This window comes from Phalacrocorax carbo, chromosome 1 (assembly GCF_963921805.1).
Source record: "Phalacrocorax carbo chromosome 1, bPhaCar2.1, whole genome shotgun sequence".
Classification (NCBI taxonomy): domain Eukaryota; kingdom Metazoa; phylum Chordata; class Aves; order Suliformes; family Phalacrocoracidae; genus Phalacrocorax; species Phalacrocorax carbo.
The window spans coordinates 14,041,563-14,061,259 of NC_087513.1; the positions used below are offsets into that span (position 1 = coordinate 14,041,563).

General features: G+C 41.2%; 1 protein-coding gene across 1 annotated transcript in view; it reads left to right on the forward strand.

The window, feature by feature from the left end:
* Positions 1–19,697, forward strand: part of GSAP (gamma-secretase activating protein) — a 49,438-nt gene that overhangs the window by 24,629 nt on the left and 5,112 nt on the right. Inside the window, exons 15-27 of the mRNA XM_064444217.1 lie at positions 92–184; positions 1,466–1,683; positions 1,968–2,037; positions 3,669–3,751; positions 4,421–4,474; positions 8,413–8,538; positions 8,961–9,016; positions 9,441–9,472; positions 11,114–11,175; positions 12,758–12,853; positions 17,382–17,452; positions 18,039–18,133; positions 19,258–19,377. Coding sequence (XP_064300287.1) covers positions 92–184; positions 1,466–1,683; positions 1,968–2,037; positions 3,669–3,751; positions 4,421–4,474; positions 8,413–8,538; positions 8,961–9,016; positions 9,441–9,472; positions 11,114–11,175; positions 12,758–12,853; positions 17,382–17,452; positions 18,039–18,133; positions 19,258–19,377 — 1,176 coding nt within the window. The remainder of the gene's footprint in view (positions 1–91; positions 185–1,465; positions 1,684–1,967; positions 2,038–3,668; positions 3,752–4,420; positions 4,475–8,412; positions 8,539–8,960; positions 9,017–9,440; positions 9,473–11,113; positions 11,176–12,757; positions 12,854–17,381; positions 17,453–18,038; positions 18,134–19,257; positions 19,378–19,697) is intronic.

Genomic DNA, 19,697 nt, shown 5'->3' on the forward strand with positions numbered 1-19,697 from the left:
AAGTAGGCCAAGATGAGAATCATGTGAAACAGCCTTTTAAAGCAAATAAGTGAACAAGTGCTAAACTGACCACTGTTTTTTCTTTAAATAGACTATTATGTGGCTGCTTATTTGCCTGGCCAGTTCCTGCACCTCCTGAATATTCAGCATCCTGACCTGCTGTGCTATAGTTTATTTCTGACAGGTATAGTAAGACTGCTGCTTGAAGTAATTTTATTATTGTAGTGAAAACTTGTTCAAATATCTTTATGTGAAAGTTGTGTTTCTCAAAGTTTGCTTTATTGCACAGTGTTCTGAAGAAGAGAGAGAGATTGAGAAAATAGGAATGGCATTTTTGCCACTTTCCATTTTAAAAAAAGTATCTGAAGTGACACTTCATACTTCATCTGTTACGTATTTCTATCTTGTTACGAAATGGAAAAAAGACCTTTCACTGAATTTGAAATTCTCTGCCTTGGTTTCATAGTTTTCCTTCCCCCATCTTTGCACGTGTTTCTCCGTCCTCCACTGTTCTCAAATTTCACATGGAGATGTAAATTTGATTTTACATTTCCTTCCTCCAATTGAGTTGCTCTAAATGTGTGTGTTTGGAGGGTGTGGGGAGAGGAAATCTGTGTTTCCTTCACCTGATCAGGCTGATGCAATTTGATTTAGAGTCTCATCTGAGAGGCATGTTATTTCTTTTCCAACAAACATGTCTTTATGGGAAGTGGGTTATTTTTGGAAGTGGGGGGCCTTTGTTTGAAAACAAAAATCTGTTCTTCTGACTGGGTGAAGGAGAGGTAAGTAGTGGGAACTGGTGCAGAGGCAGCGTCACAGGAAGCTAATACCTGTTGTATATACATAATGAAATACTGTTCTGCTAGAAATGAGTGGAAAGCATCACTGCTGTTTGGTGGGCCTGAATTCTCTGATGCAAAGGGTCTGGAATCCTGCTGTACTGTGGTGGTGAACGTTAGTACTAGCATAAATACAGGGATTTTGATCTGATGCTTCAATAAGTAATCATAGAGCAGAACCTTGCCATTCTGGTGACTGGGATTGATGGTAAGAGATCCACCAATACAAGTTTGTATTATGATTCTGCATGTGAGCAGTTCTGAACAGTGCCAGTGTGCTTAGGTTCTAATTCTAGTGTTGAATCTCTATTACTAGCTTGTGCCCTTCTCTGTTCTGTCATGTATACTCTGATTTGTCCTATGACGGCATTGTGAGCCTCAAATCTGTACACCTTCTCTGCTTTAGCAGTACGGAAGGAGAGAACGGAGTGTGAACTCAGTTCCTCATTTACTTCCTTTATCCAGCCAGCACCATTCCTCCCCCTCTTCAGCGTAATACCAGGGCAGCTAGTACAAGAGGCAGACTGTTTCTTACTGCTGGGGACCTGGGTGTCTTAAGAGAAATACTGGTAGTAGCCAAATTTTTTCTTCTTAGTCCTTTTTATTATCAAACCAATGTTCTTCAGGTGAGGCTGCAAGAATTGACAAGTTGCAAAACTGCTCCATCCGATCCCCAGTCACATCAACAGTCTTGGATTGCCACGTAGGAAGTATGTATGCCATGAGCATCAGTGACAGTGCCTTACTACAGTTCCTGCAGAACAGCAAACGAGACAGCGAGAGACTAGCAGCTCTACATTGTGCTCTGTTGCACTTCCGACATATGGAAGACTTGGAAATGCAGGTGGGAAAAGTTTTTCAGTGATTGATGTCCTATACAAAGCAGGGTTAGGGCATGAATGGTATCAGCCAAAGAAGAAAAGTCCCGATAAACGTTTTGGCAGTGCAAGAGGCTCCTCAGCTGGGCTGCCCAAACTGCTTTATTGGTCAAGGCTGTCCTGAAAACATTTCTCTCTGTATCACTACTTCATGCAAAGTGTTACTACCAAAAACAAAGGTTCTATAGTCTCTTAAAACACGTGCTTAAACAGAGAGATGTGACAAACTCCTCTGTTCTCATTCTGACAGGTTATTTGGTGGATTTCTGAGAATCTGTCAACATGTCATTCTTTTGACCCCATTCAAGAATTTATCATTGGTAGGTATTTCTTTTTTTTTCCTGCATACCCTGGCTGTGACTTAAGGCAAAGCCACAAACTGACTCTCTTTCCAAACTTTTTGGTTATGATTTTATGTTAAGTCACCTCCATTTTGTGGTGTTAGAGACAGTATCAGTAGTTTAGGAGATACATAGAATCATTAAGGTTGGAAAAGACCTCTAGGATCATCAAGTCCAACCGTCAACCCAACACCACCATGTCTCCTAAACCATGCCCTGAAGTGCCACGTCTACATGTTTTTTGAACACCTCTAGGGATGGTGACTCCACCTCCTCTCTGGGCAAATATAGATAATAGATCTATAGGTCTATAGATCTCTCAACATCAGATTGGCAGTAAAACTTTTCAAAAGAATTCTTCTGTCTAGTAGGACAAATGGATGTATTGGTATGTTTCATAGAATCATAGAATGCCCTGAGTTGGAAGGGACCCACAAGAATCATAGAGTTCAACTCCTGTCCCTGCACAGGACAACCACAAATTCACACCATGTCTCTGAGGGTGTTGTCCAAGTGCTTCTTGGGTAGCGTCAGGCTTGGTGCCGTGATGCCTCCCTGGGGAGCCTGTTCCAGGGCTCCACCACCCTCTGGGAGAAGAAACTTTTCCTAATACCCAACCTAACCCTTCCCTGACACATCCTCTTGCCATTCCCTCGGGTCCTATCATCAGTCACATGAGAGAAGAGTTCAGCGCTTGTCCCTCCTCCTCCCCTTGGGAGGGAGCTGCAGGCCGCGATGAGGGCTGCCCTCAGCCTCCTCTCTTCCAGGCTGGACAAACCAAGTGACTTTAGCTGCTCCTTGTACAGTTTCTCCCCTAAACCCTTCACCAACTTTGTGGCCCTTCTCTGGACACTCTCTAGTAGCTTTACATCCTTAATGCACTGTGGTGCCCAACACTGCACACAGCACTCGAGGTGAGGCCGCCCCAGCGCGGGGCAGAGCAGGACAGTCCCCTCCCTCGACCAGCTGCAATGCAGGCCTTGATGCCCCCCAGGGCACGGTTGGCCCTCTTGGCTGCCAGGGCACGATGTTGGCTCATGTTCAACTTGCAGTCAATCAGAACCTCCAGATCTCTCTCCGTGGGGTTTCTCTCCAGCCTCTTGTTCCCCATTCTGTATGTATATCCAGGGTTGCTGTGCCTCAGTTGTAAAATACGCTTTTTGGATTTTTGGTCACTGGAAAGCAAATTCTCTATCTGGCTCCTGTCTTGGATATCTGGGATATAAATAACTGAGATTGGAGCAGAGGAACATGTCTCCTCCGGCCCAGCCCAAACCAATTTTTTATGAGGATTTGGCATATCATGATATGCTTTTCTAATAGCTGATTCCTCAGCCTAGTCAGTGCTGTGCCCTGAGCCTTTGTACAAAGGACCCCTGCAGTGCTGAGCTGTAGCCAAGTAGCTGACCTGGCCCTGCAGCCATCTGGGCTTCTCTTCCTGCTTTTGTGCACAGAATGGGACCAGTTCCACCGTGGAGGAAGCTTTTTCAGAGACAGCAGCAGGATGTGTCCCTAAAAGTGTTAGATAAGGAATTGACTGTGAAGCCTACTCTTGTTAAGTGATGGTTTATACAATCTTGCTCTTATAAATCTTTTTACATTGCATTCAGCCTCCCTGTACTGCAGAATGTGTCCAGAAACTCTCAACCTGGATAAACTTTTGCCATACACATCACTGCTTGACTGGATTGGGGTAAGATAACAGCTGGTACTTTAATTAATAGCTAGAGGGAGTCTATTTTTTTCTCATTTAATGCAACCTTTAACTTGAATGCCTTACTTCTTCATAAACATGCTCTAAATCCATATCTGTGCTTTATGCCCATTTTATTTTGTCATCGCAACCTTAGTGGTGTTTTCCATGAGACCTCTTTTATGTCAAAAAATAAAAGCATTTATAAAACAAGAACAGCTGCTATAATGGAACAGATTATTAAATAGCTCAGTTTTCATAATGAGGTATTAATTTATTACTTATCATATGAGGTTTATAATGAATACAAAATACATTTAACCAGCAAAATCTTGCAGTTATTTCCAAGGCAAACAGTATCAGTAGGGTTAAGATTTATGGGTAAGTTTGCAGAAGTAATATAACTTCAGGCAAGACCCTACAGTTAGGGCAAATAGCTTGTTTTAATTTCTCTGATTTGACACCATTCTAATATGTTGTCTTTTTTTAAAATGAGATGAATGAGAGAAACATCTTCCGTGTTTCTTTTTGGCAAAAATGAATGTACAATTTTGGCTAGCTAGATAGTTTCGCAAAGGAAATGGGTAATGGAGATTCTCTTAGATACTCAAACAGCCCCATGTTTTATTCTAAATTATTTATATTCTTCTGATTTGTCTGTATTTATAGATTATTCCTGGAGTAACATGTGCAACAGACATTATTTCTCTACCTGTATTAAAGGTAAGTTCCAGTATAAAACCACATTCATATTTGCAGGTTAGGAGCCTTTTTCTTTTCATGGGGTGGGGGTGTGCTAAATACTGATGAAGCAGTGTCCCCACAGCCCTGTCCAAACATAGGGGAGAACAGAAAATTGCCGTTTGACATGTCTTATGCATTTACTAAAATACCAGCTATTCAGACTGATATTTGCTAGCTCAAAGATGTATTTTTTTCCCTTTTCTGAAAAGAATTCTTCCATTCAACAGAGGCGGTCCTCCGAGAATTAATTCTTGTTAGATTTGATTGATAAACTCTTCATTTTGTGACTTCATTGCCTGGAGGTAAACTTGGCATGACAGATGTGTAGGATTCCTACATATCTCTACATAGACCCACTTTGAGGAATGTTTCATTGTGCTGCCATTGGTACCAGTGGTTCATGACCCTCTTGCTTTGTTTTGTCCAGAGTATGCTGTGATTGCACTGATGTCAGGGCTTTGGCTACCTAAATCTAGCCAAATTCCTGCACAGCCTGGAAAAGGCGGTGAGCTGGATGGGGAGAGCACATGCTGTTTGGGTAGGAAATTGTACTTTCCATTGAAAGCACCATGAATGATTCTTCCCATCTTCCCTTCCACTCCCTCAGCTCCAGTTTAGAGAAATACTTGAAATTTTCCTAAGTGTTCCCCTACAAAATCTGAAAGAGGCTTTTAATAAACAGCTTGTTGTGGAGGGCTAATGTGAAGAGTCAGAGCTTGGACCCAACAGTCCCAGCAACACATGGGAGTAGACTCTGAGTACATGACAATATTGTTTCACGTAGCACTTTAAAGAGGTGAGCGTCTGTTTCCTCCCCAGTGCTTATGATTAGCTCATAAAGCTTCAGCGTTCACAAAATCTTTTAAAATCTATTAAATGACCCACTCCTCACTCACTCTGCAACTCTGCATCTCAGCTGTGCTGCTAGAGATTCACGTGACTGCTGTCACGGAATCAGGCTTTGCCTGGGAAGGCTGCCCTGAGAGCTGGGACACCTGGCAAAATTACATCTTGAGAAAATTTGTTGCGAGATAATCCCTGTAATTCATGGAGGTCAAAATTAGCAGGCCTTTAATTTGTCTGAGATTGAACCTCAAACCCCTGGGGGCAAATGCCTTCAGCAGCTATACTTCCTGATTGTGGAACTCATTTCCTATTTCTGTCTGAAACCTAAACAGATTGGAAAGGTCAGAGTTGAACTAAAGACACATATTTCCTGCTACTTTTGACGCAAAGTGTTCTGACTCTTAAGTGAGGACAAAAATGGTAATATACAGTAAGGTTTAGTGGTTGGCCTCCTTTGTACCACTCCAGTGACACAAACCCACCATAGCTTGAGTTCAGCTGGTCAGTTGGGGTTTCGGTTGATGTGTGTTGTTGACATCACAAGTCAGACCCTGGTGACAAATCTGGTCCTACAATTAGTATTTCTTTTGCAAAGGTTTTATGGTGTTTCACAGAAACAACAGTGAATTGTTGATTTGAGAAGCTTTTTGGAGTTCTCAAGGCCATGAATTGTTGAGAACCTTTGGGAGGGTTATGTCCATATTCACAAAAAATTGTGCTATTTGGGTAACAGGTGCATTTTATCGCTGAACTGTTCAGCAAGAGATACTGAGAGAGTCTGTGAAAAAGGAGGAACAGTCAGAGTCCAATTGTCAAAAAGCTTTACATAAGGATTGTAATTAATAAGTGTCTGATTTTTTTTTCCTTTTTAAACACAGAAACCAAACTTGAAGGGGTGCGAATAGGCTTGATCAGAAGGGGAGAAGGAAGGGGTAGGAGAAGGAAGGGGTAGGAGGAAGAAGGGAAGAAAATAGGAGGTGGTCCAGGAGAAGCATGAAGTTGTGTAGTACGAGCAGTTGTTAGAGAGGATCAGCACAGGAAAAGGCAGCCTCTCCCTCATGCTGTGCTAAGCCACTGGGGTGAAGAGTGATGTTTTAAGGAGTGGAGCTGCCTGTGCAGCTACGTAGTTACATGGCTCTGAGTACCTTTGCTGCTGGGGAGATGTAGCACTACAGTTCCCAGGGAGAGCACATGCGCCTCTTAAAGGTCATTGGCACCCAGCATCCTTTCAGAGGGGTACAGCAGAGAGAGCTCTCTTTGTCTTCAGTTAAAACAACACTACTTATGAAAGGTTTCATGGGAGCTTTTAATGGATTGCAACCTGGTCAGGTCTTGCTTAGACTTCTGGTAACACAATGTCTTTTAGATGTTCGTGCTTAGGTATTCCTGACTCTCTAGAAATGTCTGCAGAATAAACGCCACCTAAGACAAAGCAGCCTTCTCTTTCTAGTCCTTGCCCTGATGATCCTCAAGAAATAACAGATTTAATTAAAATAATCCTTTATTTTCAACTTTTTTAATGAGATCTAATACAGTGCAGGTTTTCAGGGGTGACTGTGTTTCATTCCAAAGTCTACCACTTCCTGTTACAGACTCACTATATGAAAGAAGCTCTCTGTCTTGCTTCCCCCCCCCCGCCACACATCTAACAAAATCCAGTGTAGCCTGGATGCAATTTTGCAGTGGTGGTGCTGTCGCAGTTACATAAATTGGTCACTAGATGATACCCTTATGCTATATTCTTGGAATTTCTCTGATTTCATATTGGTAACATTTAGGCAACATACTGCAGTAGTAGGTTGTAGATACTGTTAGTTAGCTCCAGCAGGGTGAACATATGGTACCATATGCAGTCCTAGTTTCCAGCTGCTAAATATAACTAACAAGAAGCAAAAAGGAGATCTATTTTTCCCTGCTGAAGCTACAACAATAAAGCAACAATCAGCACTGGCAGCAAGAGGGAAGTGGCTGGCAGGATTGAGTCTGCAATTTATTTGCCTCAGCAAATCGTAATTTATAGTAGGAAGTGGTTTTAAAGGCTTCTGATGTTTTCTTCTAAAGTTATTGTTGTAGAAAGTAGGGGAGCAAGAGCAAAATCAGACACGGTAATGCAAGATGGAGGAATATTGTGAATTCAAACTTACTTTCCTTCAAATGCCACTACTGTAATGTCTGTATGGGAAGGTAAATGTATATAAAGACGGGCAAGAACAGCTAGTACTATCTCTTGTTTCTTAAAACTGCCAAAAAGAATTGTCTTAATCTCATCTCTTCCTCAGCAACAATCACATCACTCCCGTTTTATAAACAGTGGCTTCAAATCTTTATACCCAGTCCAAGAACTAGCTCAGGAAACCAGTGTGTGTTTGTTTGGGTTTTTTTTCCTCCTGTCTGTTCACAGCTGAGTTTAATTTAATTTCAGTATTAGAGTCAAAAGCTTCAGAATTGCTATGGAAATGTTTGGATTTTGTTTCTTTTCTGGGATGAGGCACTGTTACTTGATGTTGGCAAATGGATGTCTGCAATCTAAGTATTAATGCAGCTTGAAAATAGGGGCAGCCTGCAGCTGCTGGGGTCATGGGGGTGTTCCTCTATTTGGAACTACTAGAAATCCAAATAGGGTTTATTTGACCAAATGTAAACATTTACATCTAAGTCAGTTGCCTAAGGTTCCTTTTACAGTCAGCAGACATCTAGATAATATGGCCACTGTAGTCTGTGGTGCAGTTCTTCCCACCCCATCCCAAACATCTGAAATAGGTCAGACAAATGATGACCTAGAAGTACTTTCTTCTTCCCAGTGACTTAAAAGGATCCTAAGGTGGCAAAGTATAGCATTACAGTCATCAAATCTTGACCTCACATTTAAGTGAGTGTTACCCCTGCCGTCAAATCAAGGAAGGTAAAGTACTGGAAAAAATGGTGTAACTGCTTCTGTTTAACTTTTTTCACTTAGATTGTTATGAAGCTGTATTAATCACAGTTTTTTCCAGTCACTCAGTGGGAGGGTGATTAGGTGTTTCTTTAACAGTGCAGCCTGCTAGTCATGCTCTCCCTGCAACACTTTGCAGTTCCAAAACTCCAAAGGCTTCTGGGAGAAACTCAACTCAAACTTGGAGAGTGTGAAGTATGCAGAGCCACACTTACATTACCACAATAATGTGCTCAGGAGGGAATGGCGCAACCTTTCTGAAGAGGTAAATACGTGTGCGCTGATGAAACAGTCTCCAGAGCTGCTTCCGAAGTGGATGTTTTAAAGCCAAACACGGAAGAGTTAGCTTTTTTTTTTCTGGAGGTGGGGTTGCAGGTAAAGAAATGGGAATATGATTATGAGAAGTGCAAAGACTTGCAGTCATTTTACTTATAAGGTGATTGCCTGAAAGTCTTACCCTGTTAAAATAATGTGAGAAACTAAACAAAAGCAGAGCTTGCACGTACCTGCATTTTCATGTAGGTTAGATACGTGCATGGGTGGTTGGAAGGTGGGTTGAAGCCCTGCTGTGCATTATTTCTATCCAGAGGGAGAACCAGCTTCATTTACATCTGCATTTTATCAGGGAGTATTTTAATTGGCCTTCTAGTTTGTTCATTTGGTGATTTTTGTTTGTTTACAAACCAGAGAGAGGAGAGAAGAACCACAGCGTATTTGAGGACTATTTTTGAAAATGCCAAAAAGTAGGTACCATTTTCTATTATATTTACCTTTTCTTTTTTTGAAGTATGTTGAAGGATTTAATGTGCTATTTCAGTATTTGATTAGGTATCTGATTAGATATCTTACTTTAAAGAAGATTATCCAGCTGAAAATTAATTATTGGAATCCTTGTAATCACTACAGCACGATCTGAAATAGCCAGGCCTCTAGAGCTAGGGAATTTATGGTAGACACGAAATGTTATTCTTGTGTAACCCAGATAGATTTTTTTTTTTTTTTTAAAATGCTATTTAATATCTTTACTAAAAGTAGTCACATGTACAGTTCTTGGATTTCTTTAGCCGTCTTTGAAAGACCAAAGGGTCGTTTAAGCTTTTTAATGTCCTTATGAAATAGTTCAGAGTAATGCATATGAAAGAAGCTGATTTTTGTTTCAAACCCCAGGGTGCTTTCTCATCTGGACACCTGGGACTCTGGTAAGTAAAACTTGTCTTGATGTAGGCCTTAGCAGTAAGGTTTATTAGGATATTTCATCTAGCTGTTGTGGGCTAAAAATAAATTGCTGTGTGTGTTTTCAGCACTGAAAAGTACAAGGCATTAAGGTGAGTTTTTATTAAATTAGAGGAAAACTTTGAGAATAGTGGTAGGATCATATACTGACTGAGAAACCTTTGAAAATAAGGTCCCTAGTTTGTATCACATCTAACATAAGCAGTAAACCTTTGTCTGTCTCAGGATTTGTTCTTCAGGATTTTTCTCCTGTAGCAGAGTATCAATGACACCATGTTACTGTTGACTCTTGTCCACTTCTAGCTGCCTTTGCAACTCTAGAACTTGTGTACAGTAAGAGATTATGGCTGGTGAATTATCATGGTGTAGAGAAAGCAGACGTACTGAATTTCCCAGAGCCTGGAACCCATGAGATTTTGTGTTGCTCAGTTCCTCTGTCACAAATAAGTAAAACTGAATTGACTAGTAAATTATGTTCCTGCTGTTCATACATTAGTGCCTTCTGTGTGCCCTGCCCCTGTGTGCTGTTGAATGATGCTGATGTAAGTGCTGCTCGCTCCTTTTATTACAAAGAATTTTCAGTGCATTCATTTCCAGCCCCTAACACCAGCCATCTGCACCACTGCTGGTTATTGCTATGGGCTCTGATTTTGAGGGACCTTGTATCAACTTTGCTAGCCTCAGGTTCGTGTTTTCCAAAGGTGCTTATTGATAAGGAAGTCAGATGTTTAACTGTAACTAGAGAATTTCTAGACTGATGCTTATTATTGGCTGTCAGCTATGTAGCATATCTTCAGGTCACTTAAAATCAAGCAACATAGATCTTTGTGCTGCTAAGTGGTGCAATAAATGTATTTTGAGGTGAGCAAAGATGGCTGGAAAGAACTTTGTAAAAATTTAGCACTTGGATCTGTAAAATGTTGACTTGATTTTATGCTACATGGTGAAATAGGGGATTGTTTTTCTTCCTTTGCTAGTAGACAGGAAGCGCTGCTTAGGAAATACAAGGTATTGAACTTCAGTGGGTACTATAACCTCCTTCCATTTAGTTAGAAAAATTGTGTTCTTCTACATAGTGGTCTGCAAATCTGAATAACAGAAGCAGCCAGACCATGGGAGGGAACCAGGAAAGTGGGCGGTGAATCTGTGGAGTATTTACTTTATGTTTAGTCTTTTCCTTGGAAAACCCATGTAGCTGCTTTGGCTTGTTTGTTTGTAAATGACAAGTTCTAAATAGCATATGCTTTTGCACTGATGTTACCAGAAGGTTCTCTGAGCCTCTTTGCTCTACTGGATCATGACAATGGGATAACTCTCCCTTAAATATCAAAGAAAAGAGTAATGCAAATGAAATGTAACAGGTGTATTCCTCTATGCTCAGTGATAAGCACTTGAGGGAGAATATGGCAGGTACAGGGTTATTTTCCATTCCTCAGTTTTCTTACACAGTCCTTGATTCTTCACTATCTTAGTTCTGTAGGTGAGCAGATCAAACCACAACTTCTGTTTGTTTCTGTATCTTTCTAAGTACTTTTGGAGCTGGTTGAATTCTCGTGGTATTTCTGTGGTGTCATGTCCTTGAATGATTCTTGCTTTGTTTATTTCAGAGGAAAGGCTAGTACCTCTCTTTCAAGAGGAAGATTATCAGCAGCAGTTACTAATGGGACTGGTATGTGCTTTTGTCACAGTGTGCACTAGAGGACGCACATTCTCAACAAATGTAAAGAGTAAGCTTATAAGTTCCAGTGATAAGTAGAAGCTCAATCAAAGAAGCTATGGGACAAACATGATATTTCCTAAGTTTCAGAGTTCATAGTCATGATATCGTATCATCTTAACAGGTCATGATACCATAAGGCATCCGGGAAAGCCAGCAATAAATAGTTGATTCATCAAAATGCTTTCTGCATACAACTTTTTGCATACAACTTTTCTTTGGCTAGAAACTGCTATTCCATCTTCCTGGAGTTCATCTTAATCTGTCAGGCATTTTTGGGCTGCTTTACATCCTTAAAACATGTATAGGTTAATTCCCCATCCACTGCTTCCCTCAAAGAGAAGATCACAGATCTTCTTGCTCCTCAGTTTAACACCTTTGATTACTGTCCTTTTACATCTACCTCACTTCTGGGACTACTATGGCTATTCTGAGGTCCCTTTCTCTTTTGCACTGTTTTTACTGATGATCTCCACGGATGATCTACCATCCTTATGCTTCTGGGTAATAAATCCTATCTCAGGTCCCTACCTGTCCTCCCTCTGTCTAAATACCCATCTTTGCTTATCTCTTCTTCTCTTACTATTAAAACCAAATAAAACTTCAACATGCACTTGAAGGTCTCAGCACTGCCTCTGTCCCATCTGTCCAAATCTAAGGCAAATTTTCATTCTTTGCAGTCTTGCCCCCTTGTTTGCAAGTTCTACCTCTCATCTCTGAAGCTTCTCTGCATTCCTTCCCTGCAGTTTATTCAGACAGATCCAAAAAGCAGGTCACGACTGTCCTTTGTCTATGCTTTCCTAATACCTGTGTTGCTGTCCTGACATATTGAGATTAATCTCTTTGTAAACTGTGAGAGACACATATTTTATTTGCCTCGGTTTTCCTCTGAGCTTCGAAACAAATAATGCTTCATAGCAATTCTCAGCAAAGAACTAGCGTGGACTTAAGTTGCAATCAGAAGCTACATGAGGTCAGAGAATATTTCAGAAAGGAGAGGGTAGGGAGTGGCATGGACTGTATGATAACAAACACCTGATTTTAACGACTTCACAATTAATGTTTAACCTATAGTCGCCATTAGTCACTCAGGTTCTTAGGTTCTCGGCTACTACCACAAACTGTACTTCTGCTAGTTTTCTCTGTCGTAAAATTCCTCAGGTTTATTTGTATGTAATAAATACCTATATTCTCAGGATTCAATGTTCATTTTAAAATCCTTCTTTTACCCTGTTCACTTGGCTTGACCCAGAGAGATGTAAGAACTGTAAGCTTATTCTATTAATTGTCATTGAAAGTTTAATTTAGCACTCATTTTGCTGAATTTGCACCAAATAACCATTCTGAATATTCCGATGCACTGTTGAATTTGGTGGACTTGTATGGTAGCTTGGGATCTCACTCTGAACTGGAGCTTTGTGATGGGAAAGTTTTGTTGTGCTAATTTGTATTGATCAGGCCCTGCACATAGTGGAGGCTTTGCATCTTTCTGAAGATGCTGTAATGACGCTGAATTGTTGGCTTTTTTTCCTAGATGGTTGCTCAGCTAAAGGATCACCTTATGAGACATCTGCGGTATGTGGGAAAAAAGAAGATTGACCAAATAGTTTTGGATTATGTTGCAAACCTGGTTAGTCTGATTTCGTAGTCGCTATTGTAAGCAAGCATATACTCGTCGGGGGGGAGGGTCTTGGGTAGGTATTGCATTTATATAGCATATGCTTGGTAGGAGGAGATTGTTTTTAGGATGTTTAACCATATTTTGCTGGTTCATATTGTTTACATCAATAAAGGACATAATAATAAAACTTAAATAATATTAAGAGGAGTTGTATTGGTCACTCAGAACACAGAAGAAACAGTTCCCTTTACAGGTTGTACAAATATGGCCTACTCCCAGAAGTGAAAATGTGAACTCAGCATGAAAGTTGAAAGAATGGTCTTTAGATCCTTTTTGTTCCCTGTAGAATACATTGCTGCATGCGTTGAATAATGAAAGTGCCATCAGGGAAAATACAAATTAAGAAAAAAAATGTTTCTCTCCAATATGGCGTAAGTAAATCATCACTACTCCTACATACTGACTTTGGGCTTTTTGTGAGTGTAACAGGAGACAGACTTTTGCCTGAAGAAATCTATACAAACTACAGTGAAAACTTGGTTTCCAAATTCTTAATTTTGTGTCTTTCATCCTCTTAAGAGAAACTTCAAAAAAACATGCTGTGTTGTGCACAGAAATTATCTTACCTGGTTTTTTCTGTCTCAACATTAAATCCTTTAAAGCATGGAACGCAGAGTCCTCAAGAGCTTGCATGGCAACTAGTAAATCATGTTCTTTGTCTTTGTGCTAGCCCTGTCATCCATTCAGCAGAAACTCCCCATAGGGCTGTTTTCAAGGGATGGAAGTCCCAGGAAACTTTCTTGAGGCTACTGGTGCCTGCATCTTTTCTGAAGTCCTGTGCAAATCAGTTGTGCTGTCGATGTCACAATGTCTCTGAAGCGCTGCAGCTTCCTCTGAGGTTATTGACTCTTCTTTTCAGGCCTTGCTCTATAGCTTGACAAGTTGTTTTGCCGGTAATCGTCAGTCTGTTGTCTGTATCTTCACAGGAAGGGAAGAAAAACTAGTGACTGATTAAAATAGAAACAGTACAGCATGAACCAAAGCTTTGCACCTGAAAACAGCGCTGAAAGAAGCAAAGTGAAATTTTTGTTCTCCTTTCATTAGTTTTCCAGTTATCATTTGTTCATTCTTAATATAAACTAAGATTAAAAATTCTGAAAGCACCTTTGCAGCTTTGATCTGCAAGACAAAATTATTGTAGACTAAATCTTACAATCAAAACAAATCTCAGCTCTCCCCATCAGCAAACTCTTAGCTCTTGGGTTGTTTTTTTTAACATCACCAAAAGCAAGAATTCTGTCCGCTCAATTTACAGACTTCTCATTCTTGGAAAAACTACTATAAACAAAGATAATATGTCTCTAAAAATTGCTTCCGCCCCCAGGCTGGTGCATCTTGGGTGCTGTTTGGAAATCTTTACAAATTATTTCACTGTCAGGCATGGGTTTCCCCTCATCCTAGTCAGAAACTCTTCAATCTTAAATCTTTCTATACCCTTAATGTTAGGAAGTTCTTCAGGGGAATGAATTGTTTTGATTCTTTTCTGTAGCATCAGCAGCATGTAGCTGAGCTACTGAAACTAATGAAAGAGTGCAATGATTTGCTTGTCTGCTTTCATAAAATATTTTTTTATTACATTCAGGAGCAAAAGAGTGGCTGAGAATAGGGCTCTGTGGTGTGTAGCCACTGTATAAATCAAGTGCACCGGAAGTCAAAGTAGCTAAGACATGGGAGCGTTAACAGTTCCTTGTAAAACAGCAGGCTAGTGGCTGGTTGCTGTCAGAGGACTGTGTGTATTTGTATACAGAGAAGTAACCTGGGGAAGTGTGAATGAGATGTCTCAGTGGGAATTCCCTTGTTTCCCAAGGAGGTCTGCAGAGCATGAGTATGTCTGGTTACCGGTTCACATGCCACCTAGCCTGCAGTAATTGTTTGTATGTCCATATTCTCTCTCCCCTGCAAGGTCTTTATCTTGGCGAAACAGATGCAGAGTAAAGCTCATTCTTTTAATTTCAGCAGGGCAGGGAAGGGAGGAAATAACTTACAGAAGCAGTGTGACATTTGCTGCCCTGACAGCAAATGGAAGAGGAGGCAGAGTGAACCAACAGCCTGTGGCACAAGGAAGAGGCAGACCAGAATAAACTTGAAATTTCTCTGAAAGTTGCTGCAGTGGCTGCATCTTTTTGGCTGATGTCTGTGGCTAGCTATCATCTGATGTGGTCTCACCTGCGGAGGAATAGAAGACAGACACCATTTGGATTTGAGTTTCCTTAGGAGGGGGAGTGCCTCATATCCCCTGCGCAGGAGAGAATTTGGAAGACAGCAAGACCCTGTCTTTCTCCCTTTTCTGCTTTGCTCCTGATTCTTTTCTTTGGCGGCTTCCATGTCTTTCCTGTAGAAACAGCCACAGGAGCTAAGCATTTGTTGTTCCAAATTACTTAAATGGAACTTCAGTCTACTCAGCACCTTTGCCTGGAATTGCAGATGTTTCAAGACAGCAAGGTGCTTTGCAAATGTCAGCCTAGACCCTACTGCATGCACTGTGTCACTGTTGATGTTTTCTGTCACTAGAGCACTCTAAGGGAAACAGGCTCTGATACTTGTGCAGAAAAACCTCATATTGTATGTCTGTTACTAAATGAAAAATGGCTTTGCAGTGAAGGTATCAGTTTAGCTCTTAATGTGGTTCCCCCAGAGACCCACTGCTAGCCTTGGAGAGGAAGCTGCTTGTACTCCCTCTACAAAACAGATAATGTTTCCTTTCTCTCATGAACGTTGTCCTGTGTGTTATATACTGAACAAAGTTTGAGACATGGCTTCTCTTTCTGTATGTATTTTCTACAGTGTCCATTGTGGCTGATCTCCAAAGTGAGTAATGCTGTTGGTGAGGGTGTCATGCCACAAGCATGCATGTATTTAAGTACATTGTGATAGCTAGGTTGACATTGACTTAAGAAGTTGTTCTCTTTCTATACCGTGAAAGCCATACAGTTTGCTGTATTGGTAAGCAAAGAATATTGATTCTGGAGTATCATACCCATGAAAATTATTTTTGTTGCACAAATAATAAGGGGTGATTCTGGAGTTTGTAAGAAGAGCTTCTTCCAGCTTCCCTTCACCTCAACACTGATCTTCAGCTGTAGCTCCTGATGCAGAGGCCTTAGCTGCACACTGTGTGCTGGCCAGAGATGAAAGTCATTCTGGCAGCAGATGTGGTTCTTGTGACCCTTCTCTGAAAACTGGAAATCACTCATTTCCTGGAAAACGAGTGGAGAAAACTTGCCATACTCCAGAGAGTCTAAACTGGAGCTTTCCACTGCATCTAGAAAGTATGAAGATGGAAAGCATTAGGTGGTTATTCTGCGTCAGGTAGCTGTGCAAGGCTGGATGGAGTGGGGGAGGGAAAAGGTGCTACCTTGTAGAGGTACCTTGGCCAGGGTACAGTGAAGAGTATTTGGGAGTGTTACTGAAGACCAATATTCCTGTTCTGGCCTTTGCATATGAATATCTCCTGTGTATCCTGTTTCTCTCTTGCTCAGAGCCTGTGACAAGTTAGAGGTTGGAGGGGGCAGAGCCTATGAGGAGGAAAGAGAGTGGGGGAAAAGGATTCCTGGATTCTGGCAGTCTTGGGGGGGAAAACGATTTGTAACTTCTCGTGACACCTTTCTGCAAAAGAGGTGTCAGACTGGCTTCCCGGGAGTTTCCTGGCATTGATTGATTAGTGCATTTAGAGGCCCATAGATAAAAGGCGTAGAGGAAGTGTCTCAGTTCTGTTACTGAGATATGGAAGTGGTTACACGTGACAACCATGAGAGGCTCACCAGAGGAAGTTATTTCAACTCTTTCATGCATGGTTTCTCTCTTTCCATTGCAGAAGCTTAGAAGGCCCAAGTGAGAACAGGGCTTGTGGCTTTTGTATGCTGACAGTCTGTACTGGAGGCCAGCCTGGGAGCGCAAAGAAGGAACAATATGGGCCAGGGGATTGTTGTAGTTCACTGTGGACAAAAAGGAAACTCAGTAGAGGAGGAGAGGCATTTGCTTGTCTCATCTTTCCTCCTTGCCAGGACTAGATTTATGATTCCTTCTGCAGATTTTTTTCACCAGACCGAGTATTCCATTGTCTTCAGCATCATCCAGTTTTGTCTGGGCCCTAGGGACCTTTCCTTGCCAAATGCTCAGCCACTTGGACATGCAGATTTTGCTTTCATGGCAAACGGATCTTTGAGAATTTGATGCAAGGGCATGAGATCAGTTGATCCCCAAGAAGCACAATGTGTTAAGATGCTGTGTGTTTTGCACAAGGGTTTGATGAGCTCTAAGCACTTACTTGGAGCTTCTGGAATGGGACAATTCAGTTACAATTAAAATTTTAATCAGTTTTACTTTTTAAGCCCTTAGGGAAAAAAAAAGATAAATACTGAAGTCTTAGCAGTAGCCTCATGATAAGTTTTTAACATCAGCTGGTGTGTGAAATGAATGAAGGTCAAGGGCCTGCTGTACATAGGCTCCTAGAAACATTCAGTCTTTTTTGTTTTAGCTGGATCTGGTGCATCGAATAATGAAAGAAGTTTGGAGGAGATACCAGCTCCATTCCTGCATCTTCTGCTTGTGAGCAAGTAATTTGTTAAAGTTTTCAGCCTGCCTTTTAAAATATGGGTGTAATAGTTTTGGTCTTCAACAATACTACTTGCTTGAACAGTCAGTGCTTACTCTACTGTGAATGTCAGTATGACTGACATGTACTCTTTTTCATGATCCTCTCTAATGGCCCTCTCTAAGCTGACATGAATGTTAGCCATGTAGGCAGTTTTACAGCTGGAGTTCAAAGTTGCTGAGTTCACAGTGGTCGCGAGCTGGGTAGCCAGTACTGAACACCTATAAAAGCCAGGCCACTTATACCAGCACTCAAAATATTTCACTTGTTGCTGTTAATACCAGGTACTGCTGAGAGACTTGTGAAAATACAGTAGTGGGGGAAGGAGAAAGGGGCACCACAGAGACATTATGCGTCAGCATTTAGATGAACAGCTAATCCTGTTAGGTGAGACACACCTAGGCAAACGAGGTAGCATCCCATGGCAGTTCACCCAAGATGCATGCATTTAGTGCACGTGTAGTACAACAAATCGACCATATATCCAGGAGAGTGTGGGCATCTCAGGTTCCTAATATGTTGCTGCTTTGTTCAATACAGCGATGAGAGAGGAAGTACAGAAGAGTTTGCAGTGTTCCACATCATGAGTCGGATTCTGGAAGCTGCAAATGGCATGTGCATGCCTTTACCTCCTGGTAAGTCCTATGTTTTGCTGTTTTAATCATAAGTGAGGAGAGCAGTGCTATGACTTCCTCCCAGAAGAGCACTAGTTGCAGCACGTGTCAAGTTAGCTTTGGCAGTACTGAAATCTATTCAAGACAGTTACAGAGGGAAAGACCCTCCATAAACACATGCAACTGAAATGAAAGAGAACTGAATAGCTACTGCAAATATAGACAACAAATCAGAGGTTTAGTTCTCTGTTTTTAGCTTCCAGTGGAATGTTTGAACAGTCTTAGCTCAGAACTAAAATTTAGACTTCTTTCACGTAGATATTTTTCTTAGACAGCTGTACTTCAGTATCATGGGCTACAAGGGAAAATCCTATCTTGGAGGAAAAAAAAAATAAAGTTCTTCTCATGGTGTTTCCCTGCTAATATTTTCCAGTTTATCCTGAAAGGATTACCTCCAGCCCTGATGGAAGAGCTGATCTTGATAGTAGACTTTAATTTCCTAGAGCTCCTCAGAATCGCTTAGAGTCCATGCAAAGCACTTGCTTATTTTTGTTAGGGAAAGACTTCTTAACTTCTTAATGCTTTCTGATCCTGTTTGAATCTTTCTAGTTTGTATTTTCTGATCTGTCTTCAGTCTTTGAAACTGTTTTTGCTATGAGGTTGTCCCTCAAACTTATGCTGTGTGGCCGCAAATGCTGCCACGTGATGCAAGACGAGCATCTGGCTGATGTTGAGAAACTTAACGCTGCCTGTGGGAATGTGTGGGAGGCAGCCACATACTGAGGGTGGTAAAGCCTCAGTTTTTTATTAATTGGGAGGAAAGAGGAGGTAAAAGACAAATTAATAGCAAGATTCAGATAAAAGGCAACAGCTGGGAGATGTTTAACGACTGTGTATGACTATAGTGAGTGGTTTCAGTCCTCTCGGCTTTCCTCTTTCTGACAGGATTGTATTTGAGAGGACTTAAAGAATGCCTAAATAAGACTGCATGACAAATAGTTTTGATAAATTGATTTCCTCACCAATTAGAATCAGTCAGAAGTTAAGGAGATTGGTGGCTTTAGCTAGAGTAATGCCAGTCTCTAATACAGACTTAGAAAAAAAAATGTATTGTTGTACCAAACAAGTTTGTTTCTCTTTCGTAGGTTTTCACACTCTGCACTTGGGGCTTGGTGTTCGATGTCTCCCTCTGCACACCCTCCTGCACTACATTGATAACGGAGTCTTGCATTTGACAGAAACATGTGTCAGGAAATTGCTGAAAGGTGCAGTGAGCTTCATGTGTTTCATTTGTTACCGGCCAGCTAATTGAGAGGGATGTCCTTTCACCTGTTCAAACTCAGACACAGGATTTACTGCCCAGGAGACTCAGCTCTTCTTCCAGAGTGTGTTTTCAGTGAGGGCTGAGGCTGATGTTGCCCAGCTGAAAGGAGAAAACTAGGTCTCAGACTATATGATTGAGCCTTACCGTAGTAGACAAAGAAATAGCTGTTTGGGAAGAATTTGAGTTTATCATTTTTCCACTTGGGATTTCTTAGAAAAGTAAATACTAAAGACCGTCATAGAATTTGTTGAGGGGATTTCT